Raw genomic sequence first — 11,470 nt, 5'->3', positions numbered from 1 at the left:
TTTTTGACATACACTCTAATCCGTGGCTTAAGAGAGAGAGGACAAAGCAAGAGAGAAAAAGAAGATAGAGGATGGAAGAGAGAGAGAGAGAGAGAGACAATTGAAGCAGAAATACAATGTTAAAAACAAAATTTTGGCTTTGGTGAGGAAAGTGTGTTGCCATATAAGTGGCGTGACACTGCTCCTAGCCAAGTATTTTAGACCAACTTGAGACTGATGTGTATATTTCTTTTTTAGTTTTTAACTATATATTTGTTAAAATATTAAAATAATTAGACTGATGTAAATGCTCTCAATACATCAACAGATTGGAGCTGGGTATCATATATCATAGAATATAAACATGTTTTAATGCATCATGAATCAGCTAAATATTTGGATATGCAAGTACTACTGCTTGGTTCAATAAAGTAAGGCTATGAAGCCCTTCCTTCGGCTGGTTTTGGCTTGCGCCTTACCTACATGTACGGTCAATACAGGTCCGAATGTTCTTCAAGATCGGAATTGACGAGCATAATCAATGCTCTTCTCGGTTTGTTGAGAATTTGGGCGGCACCTCATTCCTTCAAGCTAGCTTTTAAAAGTTGGGTATCACTAGGGACGGGTCCATTCATTGGTTGGAGGGCAATGAGCCAATGACCGCCCTAACTTTTGAAAATAAATCAATAGTATATATATAGCTACCTAATTTTTAGCAATTTGACGCAATAAAATTAAACTTGCTCCTTTAAAAAACCAAATATAAGGCTCATAAAAAAAAGAAAAGAAAAGGCCCATAAAAAAATTACTGCTCTAAAATTCAAAAAACAGACTAGGAAACCCAAAAATATTAACTCAACAACAAAATCAATAATAAAAAGTTGAAGAAAACTTAGCCCAATCAACAAATTTTACCAAAAAATTAGCCTAGCCCTTAAAAATATTTGAAACAAAATCAATGTGAATCTTACATGCCAAATCATTCCATCAAATTCCAAAAAAAAAAATAATAATAATAAATAAACTAAACTAAACATGAGAGACAGAGAGTGTGAAAGATGCAGCAGCTGTGAACTTGAGTGTTGAGACTTAAGCTCTTGACAATTAGTGTCGAACTTGTTGGGCTTTTGAGATCAAGCAATGTATGGATGCAACAATGGTGAGCTTCTTAGATCCAACAGTTAAGAAAGTAAGGGACGCAAGAACAGATAGTTTAATTGTGATTTGATTTGATTTCTAGACTTCAAGTAGGTTCAAATAAGAAAGAAGTTTTTTTTTTTTCTTTTTTTATGTGAAAGAATGAATTTTTTTAATAGTAATTTGATTTATAACTGAGATAGCACATGATCGGTTTTGAAAAGGTTGTGTAAGGATCTTATTCGAACTACTAACCCAACATGTGTATGGACTTAAGTTCAAAAAGCTCAAAACAATAAATTTGTAGATAATAGGTTGGAAAACTAGGTTTTAGTGAATTTAGTAACAAACCAATAGATTTTGATGATAAAGAAGGAAAGATAATAGACGTTCACTTAAGAAAAAAATCCTCGGCCAAGTCCGAGGAGACTGATTCTTAGGTATTGCTTTTTAAAGCTTTATTATAAGTCTAGTTCTAGATTGTTACAGTGTTTCTTTCTTCATTTTCCTATCCCCCCCCTCCCTCATGGAAGGTATCTTACATTATATAGCTCCCCTTAAACCATCCTAATCCTACACTTATTGATCATTTGAGCCCCTATTTAAGTGACTGTCCCATCAGACACATTCTCTGGCTTTCTGTGAGTTGTGGTAGCCAATGCAACACTGTTCAGAGGTCAATGCAACTAGAAAAGCAGCTGTAGTGCATTTAATGCAGTGGTAGCAGCTTTTCCTTATATATTTTTGGGTTCCCTTCCTTCTCGTATGTTCATGAGGCACGTCTCTATCATTAGAGATTACATGAATGTTACATTCATCGTTGAAATACACATCTGAGTGATATCTATCATACCCAAGGAGGAATTCCTTCTCGGACCGCCTCCCATTCATTTCCTACTTATAATACTCTAAACTGGAACTCCTCATAACTATTAATCCCTCCTCGGACCTGTCAACGTCCTCGGGCAAAGCCCAAGGCCTAATGTATGATTTTGGACCCTTATCCCTACAGGTTGTATAAAAAAATAATTTTTTTCTAAAACCAAGATAATGGGTAATGGCTGTAACCCACTAACTGTAAATAATATGTTTTTTACTTGACATTATTTTTTGTTTGTTAACTTTTTTTTTTTTTAAGAAATATTTGTTTGCTTTAAAATTTACTTATATTTTTTGTTTTGGTTCGTGGGGCATATTTATTTGGTTAGGGATTAATTTCTAGTAAAGTATGTTTGTAAGATATGAAATCAACAGGGCAACTTAAAAATAAATAAATAAATGATATTTTTACTTTAATGAAATTAGTATTACTTCATTGTAACTTAATGAATATAATGAAAGTGGATGAGCTTAAATTAAGCTTCTTCTCAAGATTCGATTTCTGGCTCCGTCCCTAAGTATCACCCTTCACGTACATCACTACTCCAGCATTAACAACATTAAATATTAACCAAGAATTAAAGTGAGCAATGCATACGTGTATATAACCACAGTCAGAACCCTTCAGTTTCCCTATGTTATCGGGCACGTAAACGACACTCTCCATTTACAACCATTTTTGGAAGCCCACTTTTCCACCTCCTCGGCTTCTCATTGTCCGTATAAATAACACATATATACCGATAAGGAGGAAGTAAAACTTGAGCTCTTCAACTAATCCGAGTTGCATACTATATATGGCTTAGCTAGAAGAGATGATTCAATAATGTGTTTGATGCAATTTTAGGCTTTCAAGTTTACGAGAGATAAATTAAAGGAGCCATAGAAAGAGAGTGAAAAAAAATGGAAGGTGAATGTTCTAAGAAGAAGAAACCAAACAAGCTTAGTTTGATTGATGTGGTCTTTTCGTGGTGTCTTGAAGATGTTCTAAACGAGGATCTCTATATGAACAAGGTCAGTTTTTTTTTTTTTTTTAGATGCGTCCATTAATAAATTTTATTTTCCATTATTGTTGTGAAGCACAAATTATATTTTCCTGATAGTATTTTTGTTTAAAATCTTTACGTTTAGGGTGTGTACATTACATGATATTGTGGACTGTGGACGTGCATATCTGAATTGTGCATGTAGTCTCAACTATGATTAGATTTTTGTATTGCATAACATCTAACCATTTTTAAATCAGTCAAAGAAGTGAATACTTCAGATAGATCGCATATTGATTTCCAAGTTTTAAAAAAGTGATTTTATGATTTTTATTTTTATAACCCCAAAAAGAAAAACAATGACACCAAAAAAAAATAATAATAATAAATAAATAAATAAATAAATAAAACCTACTGTAAAAGAAATAGAGGTTCAAGACTTCCAATAAATTGGGCTTATCTAGGCCCAAAAAAACGAAAAGATACAAATAAATAAAAAATAAAAAAAGCACCCAAAAAGGGTAAGGAAAAAAGAGGGCCATGCATTATTATATATAGTTCTTAGATTTCTAATCTAAATTCGATTGAATTTCTATTTTAATTCATTTTAATCAATCAATGATTTTTCAAAGCAACTGTAAATAAATTTTGTAAACTAAATATTTGTGGCTGGATAATTAGCTCTATATATGAGTTATGGGCGGTATTTTTTATTGGGCAAACACAACATTTTGTTTTTGAAGTTCATTTGACGTTTCAATTTGATTCCTAAAGTTTCAAAATAGTAGTAACCAAATCCTTGAAAAGTGTAAAATGATCCAATTTTATCCTTATACTAATATTGATATGTCATATGCCTGTATATTTACAATGAAAAATATTCTAGGTCTAGGTGTATTATTAGAAAATAAAAAAAAAAATTATTGCAAAAATTGTTGGGTCATTATGTGTATTGATTCAAAAATTCGCCTTATCTACTTAATTCATATCTTAGAACTAAAGCAATTTGGCATCACAGTGAGAGTTGGTCCACTATAATAACATTACCACCAATTGAATTCTCTAATTCCTTCTCATTTATGGGTAGACCACATATTCAATACATGTAACCACTCTCTCACATATGAAAAATTATAGTGTACTTCCGGAGTACCAAAAATGCGTACTCCCTCCTCTCACATGAATGCATACCTAATAATTTTCCCTCACATACTCACCTCATGTTAAAGGATGGTTACTTGTATTCTAACATGGTATCCTTCTTCCTAATAGTAAAGCTTATGTTTACTATATAGGTCTTAAAAATTTGTTTAATTTAGAATATAACATAAAAGGATCCGTGTTCAGAATTAATAAATGTTCAATTATGAATTATAATTCACACTTTTCAAAAAATAAAATACATGTGTTAATAATACATTGGCTTACATACACAAATCCATTATGATTGTGTTTTTTATATATGTATATAGTTTAACTTTATTTTTTTAAAAATGCATAAAAATAATAAAATATTATATATATATATATATTTATATTTATATTTATATTTTAAGGCATTTGTTAACAATCTGACACCATTTAAATTCATTTTTGGGTATGTAACATTTTAGTAATAAAAATGATAATAGTTAATAGATTTAGCATTTTCCCTAAAATAGTGTGGCCCTTTTTGTCCATTTGTGTTGCTCGCCTATTATATCTTTTTCCTTTATCTCCCTACTGAGAACTTCGAGAAGCCCAATAAACCTATTGCTCTATAATGAAATCTAAATAAAAAAAACTTTTATTGCATTCTTATAGGTGGAAAAAATACCAGAATCATTTCAGTCGGTGCAACAGTACTTTGGCTCATTTATCTTTTCCCTTTTGGACGAAACACGTGCGGAACTGTCTTCAAGTTTGGACTCCATATCCTCAGCACCTTATGCCGGTGTAAACTCCCTTCAGGAATGTGGAGAATGTGTATATGATGTTAAGGTTGACCAGTGGATGTACAAGTCTAGTAGTAGTAAGCCATACAAAATGTTCCCTGGAGACATTTTAGTTTTCACAGATAGCAAGCCTCAAACTATTTCTGACTTAAAACAAGAGGGAGGAACATGGACTTTAGCATTAGTCACTGAAGGGATATGTACTGAGTTTAAAGTCAAAGCATCATGTTGCATTGAAGTCCATAAACCACAGTTTGTGGTTTTCTTGAGGAACATTACAACAAACCGAAATATATGGAATGCACTGCACACGTTTGGAAATCTATCAATCGTCAAGGAAGTGCTTTACACAAATAATGTGGTAAGATGTTTGGAAATCTCCTTGTGAATTATGTTTTGATATATGTTTTTGATTTTACATTGGTTGAGCATTATAGGAAGTAAATTTTTTGTATAAACCTAAGCTATTTAAATAAAATTTTACTTTTTTTATTATCAGAGAGGAGAGATTAAAAATAATTCTGGAGGGAATTTTATTAATTACTACCTAACTCATGATTATTCTTATGTATTAGTCGGACTAATACATTGTTGGTAATCTTGTCTACACCAAAACTCAATTGTTGTCTTATTTTGATGATAAAGCCTAATCATTGTGGAACCAATGCCATATATTCAAATTCTATCATATCTACTAAAAATATAAAAACAAATAAATACGTTTTCCCAATTTTCTGGTTTAAGGTACTTATCGACTCTCTTTTACATAATTTCTTATTCAATAACTCTAAATATAACATTTTCTTCCATTTGTCCTTCATTTTTCTTTTCTTTCTCAGAATTTGCAATCAAATTTAAATGTTTAGCTTTTGTTTTTCCTCAGGTACTCTTAAGTACATAAAAACTTAAAATGACATTTTAATTATGAATAACAGGCTGAGGAAAATTGTTCACTATGTTCTGGAGAAAATGATTTTATCCAGAATGAAGAAATCTACACAACTTTACTGTTTAAGCTAAATGATTCGCAAAGGGAGGCAGTTCTTGCTTCTCTTCATAAATTTCAGTGTTATCACAAGTCATCAGTTGAACTTATATGGTGTCCCCCGGGGACAGGGAAGACGATGACATTAAGTATCTTGCTCTTTATTCTCCAAAGAATGAGTTGTAGGACACTTGTATGTGCACCAACAAATGTTGCAATTACAGAAGCAGCATGTCATCTGCTAAAACTGGTGAAAGCTTCATCTGAAGCTGGATCAGTAAGTGATGCTTTGTTATGTTCGTTGGGTAATATTCTCTTTTTGGGGAGCGAAGACCTGTTGGAAGTTGCTTCAGACATTGAAGAGATACATTTGAATTACCGTGTTGAAAGGCTTTTAGAGGTGCTTGGACCATTGACAGGTTTAAGGCATTGCTCTTGTTCAATGATTGACTTTCTTGAAGGGTGCGTTTCTCAATACCATATTTTCATGGATGGTGAATTGATGGAAAAGAAAGAGCACAACATTGTGAAGAATTATAGCAAAGGAGAATGTAAAACCTTTCTTGAATATGTAATAGAAAGATTCAGATCAATTGCCTTATTGCTAAGAAGTTCGATCTCTATTTTCTGTACTCATATAGCCCGCAGCTGCATATTGGATCATAATTTTGAAACAATGGTTTCAATTATGAAGTTACTTGATACTTTTGAAACTTTGTTGTCTCAGAATAACATAAATTCTGAAGAGCTGCTGGTGCAATTTTCTCATGCCAAGAATACTGAGAGTTGTCATAACTCTTTTAATAGTATATCAACCTTGCTGAACATGAAAAGGGGTGAATGCATTTACATTCTCAAGGTCCTGCTGACGGCTCTTGATGCACTTGATCTTCCAAGTGCTATGGATCCCAGTTCAGTGAAGAAATTCTGTTTTCAGACATCTTCTTTAATATTTTGCACTGCCTCTAGTTCTCATATGCTGCATTCACTTAATATGAAACCACTGGAATTTTTGGTCATTGATGAATCCGCACAATTGAAAGAGTGTGAACTGATCATACCATTACAACTGCCTGGCCTTAGGCATGCTATTCTTTTCGGTGATCACTGTCAGTTACCTGCAATGGTTAATAGCAATGTAAGTAAATGCTCCTTGGTCATATTTCTTACTAAGTTAAAACATGAGTTTTCCTAATGAAAGTTTTTAACATCATTTTTTTTTTTTTTTTCATGTATGATTGTGTATATCTTTTCTATGAATTTAATGTATTTTTATTTTGCTATTTTGCTCTTGTAATAGGTTTCTGCCAGAGCTGGCTTCGGGAGAAGTTTATTTGAACGATTGAGTCTTATGGGCCATTCAAAGCACTTTTTGAATATCCAGTACAGGATGCATCCACTTATAAGTTTCTTCCCTAATTCCAAATTCTATGGCAATAAGATTGTGGATGCACCAAATGTTAAAAGTGGTCTTGCAAAACGCTATCTTCCGGGTCAAATATTTGGCTCATATTCGTTCATAAATATTTCTTGCGGAATAGAAGAACTGGATGGTGTTCACCATAGCTGGAAAAATATGGTTGAAGTTGCTGTTATAATAAAACTAGTGAATAATCTGTATAAAGGTATATAATTGGTGAGACAGGTGTTAATGTCTCTAAGTTGAATGTGGTTTCATTGTCCTATTTTTTAAAATTCATGAATCTGATTTTTATTGTCAAACTATGATAATCTACTAAATAATGCAAACAAAGCTGGCCCTTTTGAGTTTCTCATATTTCTCATCTTTCTACTGCAATGTTTTTATTTTATTCTGTGAATAGAATGGTGTTAATAAGGAAATAGTTAAACTAATAATTGAAGATTATTAAATAGATTCTTGAATAATATCGAAGTTACATTAATTTTAATAATACCTATTTTATCTACTAGAACATTACAGTAAAATCAACACAGATATAGCTACATCCTTTCAGCTTCTTCTCTATACATAACCACCACTAGTCCGTGCTTATTATCTCTCCTCTCTTGAAAAATAGTTCATCAAGTTGAGGCATTATGTTCTTCTTTCCTCTAATATTATTAATTTTCCTTAACAGAATGGAATGGCTCAAAGCAGAAGCTTAGCATTGGTGTTATATCTCCGTACACTGCGCAAGTTATTGCAGTCCAAGAGAAAATTGGGAAGAAGTACAAAAACCTTGATGGATTTGCAGTAAAGGTGAAGTCAATTGCAGGGTTCCAAGGTGGCAAAGCAGATATCATAATCCTATCTACTGTAAGATGTAATAGTGATGGATCAATTAGTTTTGCTTCCAATCATGGTAGAATTAATGTAGCTTTGACAAGGGCCAGGTAGGGCTTAAAATGCACATTGTTAACAAGATGTTTTCTAACTTTCCTATGTTTATGTTGTTATTTACTACATTTTTTATGCTGTCACAGACATTGTCTTTGGATTTTGGGAAATGAAACAACCCTTTTAAGTAGTCAATCTGTCTGGAAGTCAATTGTCTGTGATGCTAAAGATCGTCAGTGTTTTTATAGTGCTGATGAAGATGAGAACTTGGCCAAACTCATGTTGGAGGTCAAGAGGGAGCTGAATGAATATGATGACTTGCTTAATTTTGATAGTATACTTTTTAAAAGTGCTCGGTGGAAGGTACGAATCATCTCATGATTAACCCTTATTATATTACCTATTGTGGAATATTTGTTTACTTTTGTATTTTAATTCTTTTCCTTAATTTCTTCAGGTTCTCTTTAGTGATTGCTTCAGGAAGTCATTTAAAAAGCTGAGATCAATTGAAAAGAAAGAGTTGGTTATTAATTTATTGCTGAGGCTTTCTAGTGGCTGGAGACCAAAGAATAAGAAATGTAACTTAATTCATGACAACACGTCAGGGATGTTGAAGCAATTCAAGGTTAAAGACCTGTATATTATTTGCTCAGTTGACGTAATGAAAGAATCATGGTACATACAGGTGTTGAAGGTCTGGGACATTCTGCCTTTGGAGGATATTCCAAAATTGGCTATACGTCTTGATGCTTTATTTGGAAAGTATACAAATGATTATCTTAACCGTTGTAAGGCGAAATGTTTTGATGGGTATGTACATTTTCTGTATTCTGGTAGATCTAAAGCTCTAAATCATACAGTAATAATTGCTTTGTGCAAAAAAGTTCTCCATTTTATTTATCATTTTCTTTTACAAATTTTATTTTCCTATATGTAGGGATTTGGAAGTTCCCATGAGTTGGGTAACTTCCCTCGACTTTGTCCGTTACAAGAATAGTAGCTACAATGGAGATATGGCTGATTCAGATGATGTTTGTTTTGGTAGAAGAACATTTGTTGAGAACTCCATGGTGAGTGACAGTTTGACACTGATGAAATTCTACTCATTGTCCTCCGGTGTAGTGAGCCACTTGCTCTCTCGCTGTGATGGTAAGGAGTTGGACTTTCCATTTGAGTTGTCGGAGCAGGAAACGGAAGTAATCCTTTTCGATAGAAGTTGTTTCATTCTTGGAAGGTCAGGAACTGGAAAAACTACTGTATTAACTACAAAACTATTTCAGAAAGAGCAGCTTCATCATATAGCCTCAGAAGGATTTCATGAACCCCAAAGTTGCTCCACGGTGGAAATCTTCCCGAAAAAAGAGGATGGTGAAAGAGTTGGAGGGACCAAGGGAGCCGTCTTGCACCAAATCTTTGTCACAGCAAACCCAAAACTGTGTTATGCTATTAAACAGCGAATTTGTCACTTAAAAAGGTGCATGAATAAGTAAATCATTAGGACAAACTATGTGATATAGTAAATAATAATTATTAAAGACTAAAAGCAGCATTACTTTCTCTAATGCTGAATCTGCTGATATTTCAGGAGTTCATTTATTAATATTGTATTAGGAAACAGAAACACTGTACTTTATTCTCCTTTATCAAAATTCCTGTGTGTTGGATATTACCATTATATTCAAATTTTGTGCATTAGCATGATGAAGGCTATCTTGTTTTTGACTATTTCCTTTTACATGTACAGGTTTGCCTGTGTTGGGGATGCGTCAGAGGGAAGCACACCTACTGGTTTGGATGAAATTGATGAGATGTTACAATTTAAAGATATACCAGATTCTTTTATTGATCTTCCAACAAAATTGTATCCCCTTGTATTAACTTTCCATAAGTTCTTGATGATGCTTGATGGAACAGTAGGCAATTCGTTCTTTAGAAGATTCCCTGAGGCAATTGGACATTCTCATGGCAGGAAAAGAGCTTCAAAATCAGTGGCCTTAAAAACTTTTATTAGAACAAAGGAGGTTAATTACGAGAGATTCAGGTCATCTTACTGGCCCCGATTTAATAATGAACAAACCAAGAAATTTGATTCTTCTACTGTTTTCACTGAGATAATGTCTTACATAAAGGGTGGGCTGCCAGCAGGAGAAAGCTGTGATGATAAACTTGGTCTAGAGGATTACCTTTTATTGGCTGAGCGCCGGGTATCCACTTTAAGCAGGCAGGAAAGAGAAATAATTTTTGATATATTTCTACAATATGAAAGGAAAAAGATGAAGAGGGGTGAATTTGACTTAGCTGATTTGGTGATTGATATTCATAACAGACTTAAAGTTAGTAGATATGATGGTGACAATATGGATTTTGTATATATTGATGAGGTGCAGGATCTTAGCATGAGGCAAGTTGCTCTTTTCAAATATTTATGTAAAAATGTTGCTGAAGGATTTGTCTTTTCGGGTGATACAGCACAGACTATTGCAAGGGGCATTGATTTTCGGTTTCAGGATATAAAATTCCTATTCTATAAGGAGTTTCTACTGGGCTCTGGAAATGATGGTGCTTGTGGGAAAAAAAAGAAAGAACAAATTGCAGATGTTTTTCAGTTGAGCCAGAACTTTCGAACCCATGCTGGAATTTTGAACTTAGCTCAGAGTGTTATTAACCTTATTTACCATTTCTTTCCATTATCTATTGATACGTTAAGGCCTGAGACAAGTCTGATAGATGGTCAAGTTCCAGTATTGCTTAAATCTGTGAATGGTGAGAATGCTTTTATATCTATATTCAAAAATGGTGGAAATGATGACGGGAAAATTATTGGTTTTGGGGCTGATCAGGTTATATTAGTAAGAGATGACCTTGCCAGAAACGAAATTGTGGACTATGTTGGAAACCAGGCTCTTATTCTGACAATAATGGAGAGCAAGGGCCTTGAGTTCAGGTGATAATGAATCTAGTTGATCTTTCTGATATTATTAAAAATTAAAATTAAAATTGGCTGTGAGAAATTCTCTTTGATGGGATTATGGTATCTGATTCATTTGATCTTTCTGATTATGGCAGTCTTCAGTATTTAATTCTAATATTGGGCATCACACAAGTCAGTTTCGAAAGTTTAGTTGCACCCTCACTAAAATCAAATTTCTCACTTTCATTTTTCACAATGTTGTTCTGTAATTTTTAAAATTTAACTAGCTAATTGGTTTTTTTTTTTTTTTTTTTTTTTTTTTTTTTTTTTTTTTTTTTTTTTTTTTTTTTTTTTTTTTTG

General features: G+C 33.0%; 1 protein-coding gene across 1 annotated transcript in view; it reads left to right on the top strand.

The window, feature by feature from the left end:
- The first annotated feature begins 6,075 nt into the window (after positions 1-6,075).
- LOC111989224 (uncharacterized) overlaps positions 6,076-11,470 on the top strand; it is a 25,686-nt gene continuing 20,291 nt past the window's right edge. Inside the window, exons 1-9 of the mRNA XM_065783030.1 lie at positions 6,076-6,471; positions 6,628-7,038; positions 7,201-7,525; positions 8,000-8,255; positions 8,346-8,562; positions 8,657-9,009; positions 9,137-9,673; positions 9,785-9,853; positions 9,944-11,143. Coding sequence (XP_065639102.1) covers positions 6,076-6,471; positions 6,628-7,038; positions 7,201-7,525; positions 8,000-8,255; positions 8,346-8,562; positions 8,657-9,009; positions 9,137-9,673; positions 9,785-9,853; positions 9,944-11,143 — 3,764 coding nt within the window. The remainder of the gene's footprint in view (positions 6,472-6,627; positions 7,039-7,200; positions 7,526-7,999; positions 8,256-8,345; positions 8,563-8,656; positions 9,010-9,136; positions 9,674-9,784; positions 9,854-9,943; positions 11,144-11,470) is intronic.

The sequence above is a fragment of the Quercus suber genome, unplaced genomic scaffold, assembly GCF_002906115.3.
Source record: "Quercus suber isolate HL8 unplaced genomic scaffold, Cork oak 2.0 scaffold_326, whole genome shotgun sequence".
NCBI classification, from domain to species: Eukaryota; Viridiplantae; Streptophyta; class Magnoliopsida; order Fagales; family Fagaceae; genus Quercus; species Quercus suber.
Note: the sequence above shows the minus strand (reverse complement) of the source record. Positions and strands in the feature narration are given on the sequence as shown.